A 20,026-nucleotide genomic window follows, 5' to 3' on the forward strand; every position below is an offset into this window, starting at 1 on the left:
CCCCAACTATTTAAAAATGTAAAAGCTATTGTTAGTTTATAGACTGTACAAAAAACAGGAAAGGGGTCATAGTTTGCTGATCCCTGGACTAGCACCTACTCCCTCTATTACAGCTTCAGGTATTAAGGAACTCTCTCTCCCTTACAATTCCCATAAAGAAGAATCAACTTTGATTCCTCTCTCAGTCTCTTCTCCATACTGCTATCCCTAGGCATGGCTTTCCAAGATTCTCAGACATGCATCCAGCCAAGCACTTAATAGCAGGAAAACCTCCTGGACTCCATTTCCAAAATAGAACACCTGACAGAAGAGTTGAGTGTTCACCATGTGTCCCTTTTAAATCCCACTTAACCTTTAGGCAGTGAGAGGATAGGGGGAAAGGCTTGGGAACAGAGAATATAAAGGAGTAAAATGGGGGCACCTGGCTGGCTCAGTCAGTCGAGCATGCAACTTGATCTTGGGGTTAAGAGTTCAAGCCCCAGACTGGGTGTAGAGCGAACTTAAAAAAAAAAAAAAAAGAGCAAGACAAACTTGTGTTCCTCTTTAACAACATTCTGGCTCCTAATCAACTGTAAAAGGGAGAATTTAGGCTTATGTGTCAAACAACAATACCAAAACAAAAACAAAACTGTCCTTAAGAACAAAATCTATTAGGGCATCACAGTACCACAAGAGAAGGCAGAGGGAGTAGTGAAGACATTAGGGGTTCTAGAAGCCTTTATTAAGAGGCATTTATTCATGGGGCGCCTGGGTGGCTCAGTAGGTTAAACATCTGACTCTTGATTTTGGCTCAGGTCATGATCTCCCGGTTCGTGAGTTCAAACCCCACATTCGGATCCGTGCTGACAGTGCAGAGCCTACTTGGGATTCTCTCCCTCTCCTTCTCTCTCTGCCCCTCCCTTGCTTGCACTGCACTCTCACTCTCAAAGTAAATAAACTTTAAAAAAAAAAAAAAAAAAAAAAGGAGGCATTTATTCATTCATTTGCCCAACCAGCCATTTACTGGGCATGACTCTGTGACATTCCTTGTGCTGGGATCCAAGGACACAGAGATTAATCAGACCTGTGGAAAGCACCAAGGTAAGACAGATACAGAGAGGAGAGTCAGTCCTTGAAAGCAAGAACCACTGTTGTATGTGGAGGAAGGGGCTATGGCTCAATCCCCAACATAGAGCCCAGAAACTCTCTCTCCAATCCTCCCAAACCCACACTGCCTTAGATCCCACAGAGTTTTCCACCCTGCACTAGTCAGCGAGATTGCTCACCACCCAGAGACATCACAAGGCTTGTGAAGTGAAATAGGAAAAAATCTCACAGATACAGACTATAATCCCATCTCTACTACTTATTCACAATGTCACCATAAGCCTATAAAATGCAGACAACCTCAAAGTGGCAATGTGGAGAAAATGAGATCATGTAAGGCACAGTCCCCCACAGCGCCTATACATAGGAGGTGCTTCATAAATGTTTGACTATTTTGAACCCAGATCCCTTGGCAGGAGGGCTCATTCCAGCACCCGGCCTCTGAGTCCCAGAGACTTCTAATCTTAGCTCCTCCTCCTCCCCAAGACGCCAGGTGGCGAGATGAAAGAGGACCCAGTCAGCGCCACACTGCGCCACACTGCCTTGTTCACACCTATCTGACCTACACCTGGGAGAGCCTGGCGTTGCCGGGCATGGAAGGGAAAGAGAAGAAGCTGGATAACAACACCACTAGTGACATTTTCATGCAGCACCATGGTTTACAAAGGATTCTTAACATTCATTATCTTATTGGAGCCACATACCAGCCATTGAAGATGCCCCTTTCTTACAAAGAAACTTTTCTCTAAACACCTCCCTACTTGATGTCTCCCAAACTTGTCATATATTTTGCGTCCTGCCTTTACTCATAAGTTCCTCTTTTCTGCTTCTCCTTCTTTTCGTCAGTAAGCCCTGTTCATCTTTAAAAATCAAGGTCAAGGGGTACCTGGGTGGCCCAGTAGGTGAAGTGTCTAACTCTCGGTTTCAACTCAGGTCATGATCTTGCAGTTTCATGAGTTTGAGCCCCACATCGGGCTCAGGCTCTGCACTGGCAGCGCAAAGCCTGTTTGTGCCTACCCACCCCCCCACCCCGCCCCGCTCCTTCCCCACTTGTGCTGTCTCTGTCAATAAATAAACTTTTAAATAAATAAATAAATAAATAAATAAATAAAACAAGTTCTAGTTTCACCTGCTCTGCAAAGCCCACCCCAGACATCCTGTCAATTAGAATGAGCCCCATCTCTGTTTACAATCCTTGTAGTTCATCATCTTTGGGATAAAATCCAAGTTCCTCAGTATGTTAAGAATCTGGCTAATGCCTGCCATTTCCACTTCAACTCATCTCCAGCCTCTCCCTCCCTGTCCCACTGTGACATTCTATGCTTGAATTAAAGAAACCTGTGACTTCACAGATCCAAGGACATCACTCACGTTCCTTCACTTGCTAAACCTTTCTCCCCTTTGTCCCAGGTTAACTCCTATTCATCTGCCAAAATTAAACTCAGCCATTACCTCTTCTGGGTTGTATTTCCTGGAATCCTAGGATGAATTAAATTCCCTTTTCTTAAAATTCCAGAGCATGCAGTACCAATCCCTCATCACAACACCTATTAGGACACGTATGTTCTTCTGCCTCACTAGTTATATGAGCTCTTTGCAGGTAGAAAGTCTTTGCATCTCCAGCGTCCAGGAGACAGCAGACACAAAATACGCTTGGAGAAGGAAGAGAGAAAAAGAGAAAGAAGGGGCAGTAGGGGAGGACATGAGAACAAATAATGGGGGGTCATGAGTCCTCAGGTGGATCAGACATCGCACTGAAAACCCGTTGTTTCTACTGCCACAGAGGACACTGGATGTGGTACACATGCACAGACATGCACGGAGAGACCTGCATAAACAAACACAAACACCGGTTAGGTCTGATGGCCTTGCAAGCCAGCCGCTGACTCCTCCTTGGACAGGAAGATTCAGAAGCTTGATACCTGCAGCAGGGCTGTCCTCTCTCTGCTGGCTTAACCATTTCTGGCTGCTAGATGACCCACCCCTGCACTCTGCCTACCACTTTACAGAGTCCAGATCCAGCCTAGATTAACAGCGTCTTTGGGTTCCCGATTGTACTTCTAACTCTGTTTTTATCTCCAGGTCCCGCATATTGTGCTGTTGCCTAACCATTTGTTCCTAACCTTCTCTTTGATCCTTGACCTGGCTTATGGGCTTTCTCTTAAGTCCTATTTCCTCAGCTTGGTTTCCTCCCTCCCTCTGCCTTTTTTTTTTTTTTTTTTTTTTTTTTTTTTAGTTTATTTATTTTGAGAGGTCAGGGAGGGGCAGAGACAGAGAGATGGAGAGAGAGAGTCCCAAGCAGGTTCCTACCTGTCAGCGCACAGCCCAACAAGGGGCTCAATCTCAGGAAGTGTGAGATTACGACCTGAGCTGAAATTGAGAGTCAGACACTTAACCAATGGAGCCACCCAGGCACCCCTCCCCTCCCTCCACTTCTTGTCATACACACAGACACGTCTAAATACAAAAAGACACACACAAATACAAAAAGGCATAAAATGATGTACACACACATACAAAGAAACAAACACAAAGGCACAAAAAGACACATACACATATATAGACACACACACAGAGGAGTTTTACAAATCTACCTAATCTCTGTCATCAACAGGATTGCAATCCAGAACAGACAAAGCCGACTCACCAACAAAGAATGGGGAAGGAAAACAACAGTCTGCGTAGTGAGAACGAATTCCCCTGTCAAAGCAAACCGTCTGGGTTTTCCTGGAAACATGAGCGGTACCATCTGGGGGAGCTGCTGCTTCATCCTGTATCTGGCTAAGGCACTGGGACAGACTGCAAACTAGGCCTACTCCCTCTGATGTGTAGCTCAGCTTGTCTAGCAACTGGTACCCTTCCCTGAGTGTTGGCTGACAATGTATCTTCTGCTACACCAGCACGTTAGTTGACCTCACCCTTATTTCTCTTGCAAACCGCAGCCTTCCCCCCCCCCCCCCCCCCCCCGCAGCCCCTGTGCACACCACCATTACAGTCCTGAAAACGTGCTATTGTTGTTGCCAGTTTACATGTCTGCCTCTCTCACCAGCCTGAGGGCTTATCAATAGCAAAGAGTATCTTATTTTCATCTCTACTTTACAGATGAGGAAAGTGAGGCTCCAAATTACTCACAGATCTACATTGCAAAGTTTGGATTTGAATTCAGGTCAGACGCCAAAGCTTATGCTTAGACTTTTAAGAAGTCAATGTCCACATACTTTATTCTAAAAAACTCACAAGAGTTTGGACTGAATGCATGAGCAAGGCCACAGAATTTGAACTCAGTGGGGGTTGGTAGGTGAATGCTACAGCCGCACTACAATTAAGTATTTACAAGGAAAAATGGGGGACAGGTCATTCCCTTAGCCTAAGGACCAGGTTTCACCTGAAGAATGATGTCATTCACAGTATCACTCATCTCTGTTCTGTCCAAAAGGCCTGAGCAGACTTCAAACTGTGCTTTACCTACATTAAGGGCAGGAGGTCAGAATGTTCTGCAGGGAAAGAGATAAGATAGTGATTGCACCAGGAGACCAGCAGGAAGCTGGAAGGCAAAAAACCAGAGAGATGCCTCCAAACTGTAACAATCCTTCAGGTCAAAGAAGAATTACTGCAGCAACAGAAATGTATACACAGAAACCTATGCTGAGGTTATCTGAAAAATTGTTTGCAATTATTTCTTTTCTGCCCTACTTGCTGCATATAGTAAACATTAAAAAAAAAAAAAAAAAAAGCAAAAGCTCCAGGCTGTCAAACTTATTCAAAGAGGAAGCCAGGAAATCTATGTTCAGGATTGGGTCCAGAGACCAAGAGGAGAGGTCTGCTTCCCATGGGCCAGCATGGCAGCAGCAGTGGGAGTCACAGGAAGGCCTGGAGCACAAGGTGAATCCAGGAAAAATAATACCAGGGCTACTTAGCCAAGTGCCTCTGACATGTCCCCTCCTGAAGCTCCATATAGCAAGTGCCAAGAATCTGATTCAGGTTACTGGTATGTGGGTGAGAAGGAATTACCACCTGGGCTCTCCCCATAGCTTTCTTGCCATCTTAGCTTTCCCATAAGTGACAGCTACAAAAAAGAAAAAGGGAGGACAGGAAGGAGGTGGGAAGGGAGGAGGAGGGAGAAGGGAGGATGGGAGGGAGGGAAGCGGGGAGGCGGGGAGAGAAAAAGAGGAAGGATTCTCCCAAAGAGAATGTCCCAGGGCTCTTCAGTCTGGTATCCTCAAAAGCCATCCATACCTACCCAGAAATAAACAAACTAGCTATCAGTTAGCTAACCATGGATCTCTGCTTACAGAAACCATGGCACTTCAGACTTAGAAGCACCTCTGCATATCTGTCAAAGTTAGGAGTGGGGGACACTGAGACAGAAATCAACACTGTTTTCAAAGTGTTTATTCTATAGAGTCCTAGGGGTTCCTATGGGTTGGGCTATATAGCAAGGCAAGTGGGAGGTGACCGTAACACCAACAAATGTTGTAGTGACAATTTTATTTTTTTAACATCTTTATTTAGATATAATTTACATACCAATTTAGTGGGCAACTCAAGAGTTTTTAGCATATTCAGAGGTGTGCAACCTCACCACAAGTTTAGAACATTTTCATCAGGGGCGCCTGGGTGGTTCAGTCAGTTGAGCCTCCAACTTCGGCTCAGGTCATGATCTCACGGTTCATGAGTTCGAGCCCCATGTCAGGCTTTGTGCTGACAGCTCAGAGCCTGGAGCCTGCTTCGGATTCTGTGTCTCCCTCTCTCTCTCTGACCCTCCCCAATTCGTGCTCTGTCTGTCTCTGTCTCAAAAATAAATAAACATTAAAAAAAATTTTTTTTTTAAAAGAACATTTTCATCAGCCTGATGCAGATCTGAGTTGCAATAACCCCCAAAACAGGTAACTATGTGCTAATTTCAGTCTCAGTTTCCTTATTGGTTATATGGAAAGATTAGTACCTGCCCCACAGGTTTCTTGTAAAGATTCCATGAGGGAGTATATGTAAAGCAGCCACCTCAGGCCAGGTGGGCAGAAGCAGTAGCAGGAGGAGAAGACACAGTGGTGCTACCACTGTGAACGAAACCACAGGCTGGGTACTTTCTACACATGATTTCATTTCATCTTGGCTATAATCCTTCAAGGCAGAGACTACTGCCCCCATGTGACCATGAGAAAATGAAAGCTCACAGAGATTTAAGAAACTTTCCAAGGTCACGCAACTCACAGTTGATGAAAGTACACCTAAAACCCTCATCTTTCTTGCTCCAAAGCCCGTGTGTACTTTTGCTCAGTCACATAGCCTTTCAGCATTCTGTGTCTTTTTTTTTCTTGTGTTCATCTCTGCCCTCTTTGTACATGTTTTTCTCTAAGTCTCCCCTATTATTTTATTTATTTTTTTATGTTTATTTATTTTTGAGAGAGAGAGGCAAAGACAGAGTGTGAGCAGGAGAGGGGCAGAGAGAGAGAGGGAGGCACAGATCTGAAACAGGCTCCAGGCTGAGCTGCCAGCACAGAGCGTGGGGCTCGAACCCACGAACCATGAGATCATGACCTGAGCCAAAGTCGAACGCTTAACCGACTGAGCCACCCAGGTGCCCCTAAGTCTTCCCTATTATTTTAACTACAGTGATTTCACCTCCGCCCAGATTCTGTATGTGATTCACAGCATAGGGTAGAAAGATAAGGAAGGGGTCACAGAGGTCAGACACACACATCATACACTAAGCAATATCATATCTGTATCCTAGACCCTAGCTCTCCTAGAAACATCCCACCACTGAGCCGGCCACCATCCTGGCCAGGAACTCACAAATCCAAAGCACCCTGCCCCACTACCACTGGCCAGCCAACCCTGGACTCTAGCTCTGCCCTAAGGAAATAATTTAAGGGGCACTCAGTGATAAGACAGGATCACTGCTTTCAAATTCAAATTTCAAAAAAAACTTAACTCATCTCCTTTGTGTGTAAGGCCCTGTACCAAGCACTGTGTGAGACACAGTGATAAATAAATAAGACCTGGTTCCTGCCCCTGAAGGCAATCACAATCTAGTCAGACAGACAACTAATTACAATACAGAGCAGAGCGATATGCCAAATGAGAGATTCATGCCAATTACTTCCCACATAAAGAAACAATAAGATTTCTAGGAGAAAACATTTAATCTAGGCCAGCAGTTCTCAACCAGGGGCACTTCTGTCCCCCAGGGCAATCGGCAATAGAGATAATTTTGGTTGTCACAACTTCTGGGGTAAGGAGTGATGGTGGAGGTTTGCTACAACATCTAGTGTATAAAGGTTAGGGATGCTGCAAAACATCCCACAGTGTACAAGATAGCTCCCTACAACCAAGAATCATCTAGCCCAAAATGCCACTAATGCTGAGGTTGAGACACCCTGATCTAGGCTTTGGTGGATGAGTGGAATTTTTACAGGCAATAGGAGAGGCAGAGAGATGCTGAGATGAAAATGTATCTAAAGCAAAGGCACAGTGATAGGATAGAGAGAACATATTGGAAGTGGTTTCAGGATAAAGTAGGGGAATGCAGTGTAACGTGAACTAGTTAGGAGAGCTAAAGGCAGATTGTGGGAGCACCGACAGGCAGGTTTAGATAGTGAAGACTAATTTAGTAAGTAAAGGCAGGCCACTCTTATAGTTAAATGGCCTCTAAAAGACAATTAATAACACCTAGCTCATAGAGTGGTTGAGCATTAAATGACACTGTACGAGCCATCAGCTGGAACATGGCTTGACAGGTGGTAAGGATGGTCCTCTTCCATTGCATTCCCTTTACAAGGGAGAAGTAATGATCAGAGTTGTGCTTCAGTAATTCCAGTAAGAGTGCAAAAAAGACAAACTTATAGGTAAGATAATACAATCAAAATCATTAGGGCACAAAGCAAGACATTCTAATTACGTGCTAAATTGAGTTGATATAGAATGTGTGCTATGGGAATTGGTACGGGGATGAGAGAAATCGGTGGGGGTGGGAAAGCCAGGGAAAGTTCACACACGAAAAGTGAGTCTGGAGCATTCCAGAGGACACCTAAGACAGATACGGACAGGGCCAAGGGTTGAAGGGAGGGATATAAGAAGTTAACTCCAGCTAGGGAGAACTAGCTGAGCAGAGAAAGGGGCCTGCAATAAGCATGGAACAGCTATGAGACAGTGAGGACCAGGGTCAGACCAGAGAGGTAGGAGGTAGGTGCAGAGAGTCTTAAGAAAGACCAAGGCCAGATTTGAAGGGATGGAGTGCTAGACACAGATAGTCCGAAGGAATAAGAAAAGAAAATCATGCAGGACACATGAAACCAAAACGTAACTTAGGAAGACTGCTGGCAGCATGAACAACACGGGCTGGTAAAGGGACACTAGAGGCAAGAGAACACTTGGAGGTGTCTACAGCTGTCTGGATGTAAGGAAATGAGGCCCAAAGGCAGAGGAGGGAAAACAATTATTATTAACCATGCTGATAACTTCTGGGCATAACTCAGTTACTCACCCTCATCCAAATTAGCCCAGCCTGGCCACAGCACTGCTTATACGCAAGAAGCACAGAGGGCTTCTCCCTCCCTCCTTACATACCACCTCCCACCAAGTCCAATTCCTGCTGGCCTCTGGGGTTTGCAAGTGGAGGCGCTCCTCTCAAAGTTGAGTTCCCCCAGCCCTGATTCCACTTGGTGCGAGGTTCCATCCTTCCCGACTCACAGAGCCTCCCACAACCAAGCATGCCTCTTGGTGGGGCAGTGAAAAAGGAGGAAAGCAAGTCAACTCCTACCCTGCTAAAGTCAAACAGATCTGGTGACAGTACTATAATACGGCTTTGTTGTTCGAAACTCCTCTAGCCTTCCACATGGGTGGGGGGAAATGAGAAGTTCTCACATAAACCTTTTTTAAAGCACACAGGCATACAGACAGGAGACTAGGGGGAGCGGCTAGAGGAGTTGCAGCCCCTAGAAAAGCTAGGCCCTGCTCTGTCATGCCCCATCCCCTTCACAGCAGCTACTCAGGCGCACATAGAACTGCCTCCTGTGGTGCTCTGGTCCTAGTCAAGTCAGCCAAGCTGCTGGGGGTGGCTCCCAGAGCTGAACACTGTGGTGCCGGTGCTGTGGGATGAGAGAGCTGATCTGGAAGTCTTGCCATATAGGCCAGCCCTCGCTATCTGTACCACCACCCCGAGGGAGGAAAAACCATGAAATCCTGTGTCAGCCCTTTGCGTGCATTAAATTCTTACAACAACCCTGCAAAGATCTCCTCAATCAGCTGAGTAAACTGAGGCTTGGAGAGGTGAAGTTACTTGCCTTTTTGTCACATAGTAAGTGGCAAAGCCAAGTTTTGAATACAGGCCTGTCTGCATTAAAATGTATGTGCTTTCTGATGAAAACAATAACAATAATAATAATAGCAAAAACTAACCATTACTGAGCCTCTTCCATATGCCAGGCATGGTACTGAGTGCTCTGTATGCATTATTTCATTTACTCTTAGCAACTCATGAGATGCCTACTCTTATCACTCCACTTCCAATGAAGAAACTGAGGCTCAAGGAGATGAAGTAACTTCTTCAAGTTTCCATGGCTGCTGAAGGCAGAGCCAGGTTTAAACCTAGGTCTGTGTGGCTCCAGAGCACCACTTCTCAACCCTGTGCTATGCTGCTACACCACACTGCACAGACACTAACAAAAGCATAAGTTGATTTTGCAGCTTCCTGGGCTCATACTGCTACCTAACCATCCACTCCCCCCCCCCCCAAAATGTGTGATCACACCCTTGCTCAAGCCTCCCTTCTCAGCCAGACACTATGCTGCTACCCAGATAACAGCCAGTCATTCCACCCAATGATTAAATTAAGCACATATTCTGTACAGGGCTCTGCTGGGCATTGGGGAAACAAAGGCAAAATAACCAAATAAGGCCAGTCCCTGCCCTGAAAAGTCTCACAGTCTGGTGAGAGAAACACATCAGTTAAACAAACATTAAAATACAACTGTCAGATACAGGTAACTTTCTGGGAAATACAGAAGAAACAGAAAGGGGAAAAGCTCAGCATTCAAGCTCAGCATTCACTGAGCTTGAATTGTATGTCTGGTACTATGCTGGCGACTTTTTTCTTAACTAACATATGATGAAATTAACTTTGGAGGGGGGGGTCAAGGGTATATAGTCATATGAGTTTTGAAACATATTTAGATTCTTCTAACTGTCCCACAACCCAGACACAGGAAAATTCTATTACCCCCCAAAATTCTGTCATTCTGCCCCTTGATAATGAAACCCTCCCCACATTCCTAACCCCTAGTAACCACTGGCCTAACTCCCATCCCTACTTTCTCAGAATGTCATGTAGATGGAATCATACAGCATGTTAACTTTTTGAGTCTGCTTTCTTTCCCTCAATATAAGGCCTTTGAGATCCATCTATGTTGTGTACATCAATAGTTCATTCCTTTTAATTGCTGAGCAGTTTTCCATAGTTTGTTTATCCATTCACACATTGAAGGACATTTGCTTTGTGTCCAGTTTTTGGCGCTTATGAATAAAGCTGCTATGAACATTTGTGTACAAGTCTTAGTGTGAATATAAATTTTCATTTATCTATAGGGATAAATACCGAGAAGCAGAATTGCTGGAGCATGTAGTGAATTGTGTTTAACTTTCTAAGAAACTCTATAAGCAAAAGTTCTAGTGGCTCTACCTCCTCGCCTGGCACTTGGTGTTGTCCATTTTTTAATTTCAGACATTCTGATGGATGTGTGGTGCTATCATGCTGTGGTCTTAATTTGTATTTCCCTAATGGCTAGTGATATTGAGCATCTTTCCATGTGTTTAATTGCCATCCATATATCTTCTTTGATGAAGTGTCTGTTCAAATTTTTTCCCATTTTGTGTTGACTTGTTTGGTTTCTGTAGAGTTTGGGAGTTATTTGTGCTGGAAACTTTACCAGCACTTTTCTCCCTGAATTCTGACAATAGCCTGCAAGGGTAGGAATCATTAACCACCATTTTACCTGAGAAAATTAAAGGGGAAGTCACTAAACTACTATAATCACAGTTCTTCCTAATTTCAGAATTTTACTTCTCATTTAATTGCCTGTGACATACAGACCACTAGAATGCAAGCTCTATAAAAGCTAAAATCGTATCCATTTTGTTTGTTACAGAATCCATAGTCCTACAACAGGTATTCAACAAAAACTTGTTTAATGGCTGGATAAATGCCCTTGATTTTCCTTGTAGGGATCCAGTTGAAGGGACAATGGTTTTGTTTGTTTGTTTGTTTGTTTGTTTGTTTTAATATAACTTATTATCAAATTGGCTAACACACAGTGTGTAAAGTGCTCTTGGTTTTTGGGGTAGATTACTGTGGTTTATCGCTTACATACAACACCCAGTGCTCATGAAGGGACAGCAGGTTTGGACAGCCTCTGTCTGTCCACCTCAGACTGTCAGAACAACCTGACAGGACCATCCCACTGTAGCAAATCCATTGCCCACAGGCAGTGTCCCCACCAGAAGTCTCAGTAGAACACAGGTCATGAATTTCCATGCTGTTGGCTTGGTAGAACTCCCTCCCAGCCTTGCCAAGAAGGGCACCATCACCAATAATGCCACCTTGCTCATCTGAAGGGCCCACAATCCATAGCTACACTAACTAGGACAGAAGAAAACAAAGACAGTACTGGAGCAGCCAAACTGGCTGCCCCACATGCCAATGATTACATATTTCCTATAAAATGCCTGCTGAGTCTCAGTTTACCATACGTCTAATTTCATAGCTCACAGAGAAGTAAACAGAAATTAGAAATGGGGATGAATCAAAGAAGAGACAGGGAAATTATAAGAAGAAATCACAACAATGCATATAGGAATCTAAGCCCTGGGGTAGTTATAGAAGAGGCCTGATGACATGTTCTGAATGATCCAAAGAAAGTTAACACTCTGTTCACAATAATCTATAAAAAGAAAGACTTATTTCAAAAATGGCTAAAATTTTACAAGATCCAGAACTGAGGTTATATAGTTCAGTCACCTGGAAAGCTTGCTGATATGAGGCTGAACAAATGAAGCCTGAAGATATCCCTTCAGACTTCCTCTAAAATCCTTGGGGAATCAGTGGTGCTTTCGAATGGTCATAAAAAGCTCAGGTCCATCATAGCCAGCACAACCAGGGTCACATCTCTGCTCAGTACCCGTGAGCCAATATTCTAAGCTCTGAGCGGTCCACCCAACATGCTAGTTAGAACCTGAACTCCAAGGTTGTCTCATATACGTTTAGACTGACTTAAGCACACATACTTTGCCACCATTACCTTCTCTTTCAAAGACAGTAGCTTGTGACTGATGGTGAAAACCCAGACTGGCAGGCCCCTCTCACCACCAGAGGCCTGAGCCTGCCGGGAGAGAAGTTGAAGCCAAGGCAAGGCAGAAGCTACACTGAAAAAGAACAGCTCACCACTGGCACAGAGAAGAGCAGGGTGACAGCTTTTGTGTTATTTTAGAACAGTTTGTGCTGATGAGCTTTTTGTTGTGGTAACATTCCTCTAAAAAGAACATTTTCTTCCTCCCCTCATTGACAAAGCAATTCAGCAGAAAGTGAAAAAAGAAGGAGGAGCGGGTGACAAGGATATCCAGGAATTTGTGGATCTTAGATCATATCACCTTCTTAATTGGTGTGCCACCTATCCCCCAGTCCTGTGGCCAGGCCCCCTGAGAGAGGGAAACCTCTAGTCTTCATTTGCGTCCAGGAACATGGTCCTTTTCCCATCGTGGACAAATAAAATCTGGATCCTTTGAGGGCCAGTGTCACTTCAAGATGCGACCAAAACTTTCATCACGCCTGTTGTCCTTGCTCAAGAACCTACAACTGCCAGGTTCAATAAGTACTCATCTCTCAGCCTAGTCGCCTGGGCCCCACTTTCCTTTCCAGGTTTTTGTCCTTCAGTCCTCCACCATAGTCACTCCATCCAACCAAACCCACCCACCCTGCTCTAGTCAGAGCTCCCCCCCCCCACATCTGTGTTCACACTGGCTCCCTACTTACCACTCAGGCAGCCCCACCCCTTCCACTCCACCCAAATGTCTGCTTCTGCTCCAGGAAGTCTATTTTTCTCCTCTTATAAATTACTTAGACATTACCCAGTTCAACCTAATGCGAGGATCCCCTCTGCTAACCAATCAATAGAGCGCTGTATTCTACTTGCCCATCTTCTGTGACGGGGAGTTTACTACGTACCTACCAAGGAAGCTTCTCCTAAGACAAGATGGCACTATTAGACGATTCTTCATTCTAGAAGAATATGGCCATATTTTACTTTTCCCACATTGGTCCTGGTCCTGCCTTTAGTTTAAGAGAAACAATATAGCAGTACTTAATAGCACAAGCTTTGAAATCAGATCTGTGCTCATATCCAATGTTTCCTTGAACAAAATGCTTCACCTTTCCAAGGCTCCAGTCCTTGACAATAATACCAACTTCAAAAGGCTGTTATGAAAGGTAAAAGAGTAACTACCTTAACACCATGAGCTTAACACCATGCCTGGCATAGAATAAGAATCCAATGAAGGAGAGCTGGTGCTACAGTTTTCATCGCCATCACCGTCATTATTTAAAAATCTAATTCCTCCACTTCTAATGTATGTGAGATACAAATTATATTACCTGGATCTGTTCTTTTCCAGGCTCAAGTTTCTTCACTAGACTGTAAATGATAGGAGGACAGATGTCTGTGTCCTATTTACTGCCACATCCCCATATCTACAACAGTGCTTGGCACATACATAACAAATACCTATAAATACTAAGTTCTACTGAATGCTCTCCATTTCATAGTGTCCATACCCTTCAGCATTCAGGTCACCCTTTTCTGTAGAGGCTCGCACTGTTCCAAATACCTTTGACAATGTGAGATCCAAGACTGAACTCAAAACTAGGCTTACCTCTTCCTCATGACATACACCATATCACTATTAAAGATTTGGCATAACTTGGCAGCTTCACCAAACTGCTGGCCCACGTTGAGCTTGAAATCAACTAAAACCTTTCAATCTTTCCACACATGATGACTTTGCACTCTGGGCTCTGTATAATTGGAACTGTAGTAATGCCAAAAGGTGAAACAATAACAGAGCTTTTTCCATCTAGAGTTTCCTCTCGCTCCTATTATCTGGACCACTCAACCAGCTCCCAGCAACCACAACCTGGAATTCAGAATAATCTTTCTAGGAACATGTGTTTCTTCCTCCTGAACAGACTATAAACTCCCAAAGGGCAAGATAATGACTGTTTTGATGTCTCTCCTACATGCCAACACAGGGCTGAGTACATAGCAAGTACAGACTGATGCCCTCCATCTGCAGCAGGATTACAGTATGGGTTCAGGGGAACTATAGAGACCGACCTCGGGACTCTCTCTCCCTCTCAAACAGCACAGCTCAGTCAGTGTTGTACTTCTAGCCAGTAGGCAGATGGGAGCCAGTCCAGGCATACAGACAGCAGGCCTGCACTCGGACAGGCTGGCTCCTACAGGGCTGTTCTGCTGAGAATCACTCCCTTTGACAGGAAGGAGCTCCTAGAGAACAAGCCAATACCAAGAACATCTCTCCAAAGGGAAGAGTGTCTAGGCAGCCTTCAGGGACTGTCCAAACAGGAAGAGAAGGGAGCCATGGCAGGGGGAGAGAGCTCACCTCATCGCTTTCTTCCACATCCACGTCACCATTGGCATCGTCGTCCATCAGCTTGTGGATGCTGCGGACTGCATCAAAGCTGAGCTTCTCATCCTCACTGTGGCACAGGGGCTTGTCAATCCGGCAAAACTCTGTACAGGAAAAGCAAGAGACAACATTACTGTGGGCACTGCTGGCCTCTGCTACCCACCTGTCTCAGTGCCCTTAGCCTCTAGCACCTCAAGCCTCGTGTAGCCACTTAAATAGCTATTTGTACAGTGAGAAAAGTGTTTCATCCAGTCTTCAACTCTCTCCCCCCAGGATGTGCTGAGTTCCCCCATTTAGGGACAATGTCCTATTATCCTGATGGCTCCCTGGCAGGAAAGTCAAGCATAAGGCTGGGAATACCCTGGGATCTAGACAAAGAACGTGAATAGGTAACTCACAAGAAAAAATACAAATGAGAGAAAATATAAATAGCCAATGAACACAGAAAAAAAACTTTTGCCTTACCAGTAAGCAAAGAAATACATATTCAAGTGAAATACCATTTTTAATCAGTCAATAAATAAATGCACGTGAATACAATCTTTCCAGAAACAGGAAGACAGCCCATTCATTGCAATGCCAAGATAATATGTAGTTTTCCTTTTGGTTCACTTTGTCACCGCTGGTAATAATAACACAATGCCAGTCACAAACTAACCGGAGAAACCCTTCACATGCTATGCCCGTCCACTGACAGCTACGGTCAGCGAATAGCTCTCAGACATCTAAGGTCCTGGGCACACCGGGTGCAACAGCGTGGCAGGTCTGCAGTACAGCTTCCCCCACCCACCGACACAGTCGTTAATGTGACACAAAAACCAGCATGAGAGCCGAGGCCACCTACTCCTCTCTTAGAACCCTGGAAAACACCGTGCACACACACAGCAGGCAGACCTGGCATCTAGTCTTAGCTCTACCAAGTGAGGTCACGTCCCTTCTCCAGGCCTCAAGTTCACTATCTGAAAGAGATATTTTAAGTAAAGTTTCTAGTATGTCTTCCAATTCTTAGCTTCTAAAATTCCTCTTTCCCTTTGACCCTGATCTTGATTCCTTCTCTCCAGCAAAAACTCCTCAGATTACTCCCAAGGAAGAAGTTGTCACAGGAGAGAAAACAAGGACAGGGTAAAGAGGCTGTTGTGGCTGTGAGGTCTTCTCCGAGGCACTGATCAAAGTCCCAAAACACTCCAATCCATTTAATCATTCAGCTGACTGCTGGTCAGAGACAGGGAACAGACAGGACAAGTCAACTCTCTGTCACTCACGAGTTGCTCAAATCCTTTTCAAAATGAGGGAGAGATATAAATATTAAATGTGTCAAGTGTCCCAGATGTGACTCAATAAAAACATGTTGGATACTGGAGCTCACAGATGTTAACTGATGTGCCCCAAATCAAAGACAGCTGAAGAGTCACAGCAAGGGCCCAGGTTTACTGACTCCCAGGTCGGTACTTCACTTATCTTTATGCCAAGGTGACCAAACAGCTTTAGCGTGGTTTCATCTTCCGTTAGTCACAGATGGTAAGAAGCACACTGAAGAAATGGCTTTATGGAAGACAAAAAGTAAGCGGTGCCTGGATGGCTCTGTCAGTTAAGTGTCCGACTTTGGCTCAGGTCATGATCTCGAGGTTCAGGGAGTTTGAGCCCTACACTGGACTCTTTTCTGTCAGCACAGAGCCCACTTCAGATCCTCTGTTACCCTCTCTCTCTGCCCCTCCCCCACTCACGCACACGCACGCGCTCTCACTCTCAAAAATAAACATTTTAAAAAAGACAAGTAAGAAGAATACAATACATGAAGAAGAAATATCTCCATGTAACTGTATATTCTACTACATTTGTCCCGCTAAGTTGGGAGTGGGGAGCGGAGGATGGGGTAAAGCGGTGGTGGTAGAATGCAGCCAAAGATTAAGGCATTGTTTCTCAACTTCCTCACCAACAAGAGCTCTTGGCATGATTGTGTCGTTTACCTATCCAAAAAAAATTGCAGTAAGTAATGACTGGTTCATAGGTGAGGCACACAGCACTGGGATTAGCATAACCAACATAATGTTTTCCTTCCCTTAGTTCTGTTTTTGTCTTAATCAGAGGCACATATAATTGCCTATCAGAATGAGAAAAAAAAATTGCCCATCAGAGCTTTTTAATCAGCACATGATGTGCCCATTTAAACAACATTTATTGTGTGCTCTTAATATGTCAGGCTCTGTGATCAGCATGGGGCATAAAGAGAGATGAGTCAGATCTCACCCCTGCTCTCAAGGAGCTTAGTTTTAAAAGTAGGGAAGAGGGGCTCCTGGGAGGCTCAGATGGTTAAACATCTGACTCTTGATTTCAGCTCAGGTCATGATCTCATAGTTCATGAGATTGAGCCCCGCATCGAGCCCTGGCAGCACGGAGCCTGCTTGGGATTCTCTCTCTTTTTGCCTCTCTCTCTGCACCTCCCCTTCTTGCACATGCATGCACACCTGCGCACACACATGCGCTCTCCCTCTCTCTCGCTCTCTAAAAATAAGTTAATAAACTTAAATATATATATTATTAAAAGTAGGGGACAGAGGCAATTAAAACACCATGTGCTAAGTACCATGATGGAAAGAATCAGGATTACCCTAGGGGTCAGCAAACTTTTTCTGTAAAAGGCCAGATAATAAATAATTTAGGATTTATGAGTCATATAGTCTCTGTTACAACTACTTAACTCTGTCTTAGAGCACAAAAGCCGCCACAGACAAAACATGAGTAAATGAGCTTTGTTGTGTTCTAATAAAACTTTATTCAAAAAAACATGCAGTGGGCTGGATTTGACCCCAGGGCTATAGTTTGCTGACCCTTGTTCTAGAAAACCTTAGGTAGCACACCTGAACCACATTAAGTTGACAGATTTCTGACTCAAAGCAAAGAAATACAATCTTTTCATTAGCCTGTATCCACAAACAGGTTTATCATAAAGCACAACTTCTAATGAGCTTTTTTTTTTTAATTTATTTATTTTTGAGAGAGAGAGAGAGACAGAGTGTGAACAAGGGAGGGGCATAGAGAGAGGGAGCCACAGAATCTGAAACAGGCTCCAGGTTCTGAAGGGTCAGCACAGAGCCCAACACAGGGCTCAAATTCACGAACCTCGAGATTCTGACCTGAGCCCAAGTCAGACGCTTAACCGACTGAGCCACCCAGAAGCCTCTAATAAACTTTTTTAAATACTGGAAAAAGTTTAAATGCTGAGCTCTAGGGACTGGGGGCCTCCAGGCTGGACACGAGTGGCCTAAGGTCAGCCAGCCTCTCTCCCAAAAGCCTATAACTGGTGCAAGAAGTTTAGGCTTCAAATGCTAGGCTCTGGTTTGTAAACTGATCAGACAGACAGGTGACCTTTGCTGTTGGCATCATCTGGCATAGAGGATTTAAGGGATTGAGAATAAAGGAGTATAAAACCTTGATGTCTCCTAAGGCCATTGAATCCTATCCAGAAAAACCATGTTAGTCAAAATTCACAAATGACTCCTTCTACCAAGCATTTCCTAGGCTGTCTTTCTCCTTCCTGACACCTCTTCTATCTTCTCTTATACCTTCGTTCCAATCTGGCAAGGTTTCCCAGCGCCACCTGGAAATACCTTAGAAGATCCACCCGTTTAGCAATGCATTATTAATAAAAGAGCCCTGGACTTGGAACCAGAACACATATGTCAAAATCCCAGCTCTATTAGTTACATCTATATGATGTTGGACAGGATGTTCAACTTCTCTGAGCCTCCAATATCTCATTTGCAAAATGAGGATAATTACCTATGCTGACAGGGTTTTTATGAAAATTAAGACCACATTTGTTCCAACGCCTATGCCCTAGCATAGCATAGGGCATGCAAAAAGCTGACAATCAATACATTTGTAGTTTCCTTCTTTCCTCCCAGAGCAACATGTGAACAGTTCCCTGCTAACTTCAGTCACTCTCCCTACTGTGTTTGAAAAATCAATCAGTCACATGTTCTAGATGAGTTAGCAAGTGATTCCGACAATAGCCTGTATTCCCACAGCATTTATGTGTCTATCACCAATAACATTTATCATACTGTGTTTCAGTTCTCTGTTTCATTTGTCTTCCCTATCAAACAATGTCCATAAGGGCTTGGGACCATGTCCCCAGCAGCAAGCAAAAGCCAGGTTCTTGATAGATGCTCAATGTTTTTTGAACAAATAACTAAATAACAATTATGTGTAGGATTTCTTCAGGCAGAAAAGAGAACTGTAAGTAAAAAGAGTAGCACAGGAGTAGGTTTTTAAATATCTTGGTTCCAGGGCCCCTTTATATACGTAAAAGTTGAAAATCCCAAAACTAATATCTACCATATTAGAAATTAATTTTTTTTACATTTATTTATTATTATTATTTTTTGAGAAATAGAGTGAGACAAAGCGTGAGCAGGGGAGGGGCAGAGAGAGAAGGAGACACAGAATCTGAAGCAGGCTCCAGGCTCTGGGCAAGCGGTCAGCACAGAGCCTGATGAGGGGCTCAAACCCACGAACTGTGAGATCATGACCTGAGCCGAAGTCAGACGCTCACCTGACTGAGGCACCCAGGCACCCACTACCATATCAGAAATTAAAACGCAAATTCTAATAATAGCAATTAATTCATTTTAGACAAATAAATCTCCTATACATTAATTTAATAGGATTTTTTATGAAAAATAATTGTTTTCTGGAAAAACAATTTTTAAGTTTATTTATTTTGAGAAGCCCCTGGGTGGCTCAGTTGGTTAAGCGTCCAACTTCAGCTCAGGTCATGATCTCACAGTTCATGGGTTCGTGCCCTGTGTCAGGCTCTGTGCTGACAGCTCAGAGCCTGGAGCCTGCTTCAGATTCTTTGTCCCCCTCTCTCTGCCCTTCCCCTGCTCATGCTCTGTCTCTCTCTCTCTCTCAAAAATAAACATTAAAATTTTTTTTTTTTAATTTTTTTTAACGTTTTATTTATTTTTGAGACAGGGAGAGACAGAGCATGAACAGGGGAGGGTCAGAGAGAGGGAGACACAGAATCTGAAACAGGCTCCAGGCTCTGAGCTGTCAGCACAGAGCCCGACGCGGGGCTTGAACTCACGGACCGCGAGATCATGACCTGAGCTGAAGTCAGACGCTTAACCGACTGAGCCACCCAGGCACCCCAACATTAAAAAAATTTTAATAATAATAAAGTTTATTTTGAGAGAGAGAGAGCACGTGTATGCACATGTACGTGCGAGTGGGGAGGGGCAGA

The 20,026-nt window shown here is 44.3% G+C and overlaps 1 protein-coding gene across 5 annotated transcripts in view; it reads right to left on the minus strand.

Moving 5' to 3' along the window:
- The window catches only part of STIM1 (stromal interaction molecule 1), a 183,150-nt gene that overhangs the window by 66,476 nt on the left and 96,648 nt on the right, over positions 1-20,026 (minus strand). For all 5 annotated transcript variants that reach the window (XM_019449618.2, XM_019449619.2, XM_019449620.2 and 2 more), the window contains exon 2: positions 14,755-14,885. In XM_019449618.2, coding sequence (XP_019305163.2) covers positions 14,755-14,885 — 131 coding nt within the window. The remainder of the gene's footprint in view (positions 1-14,754; positions 14,886-20,026) is intronic.

Source organism: Panthera pardus, unplaced genomic scaffold (genome assembly GCF_024362965.1).
Source record: "Panthera pardus isolate Hobbes unplaced genomic scaffold, ASM2436296v1 HiC_scaffold_12, whole genome shotgun sequence".
NCBI lineage: Eukaryota > Metazoa > Chordata > Mammalia > Carnivora > Felidae > Panthera > Panthera pardus.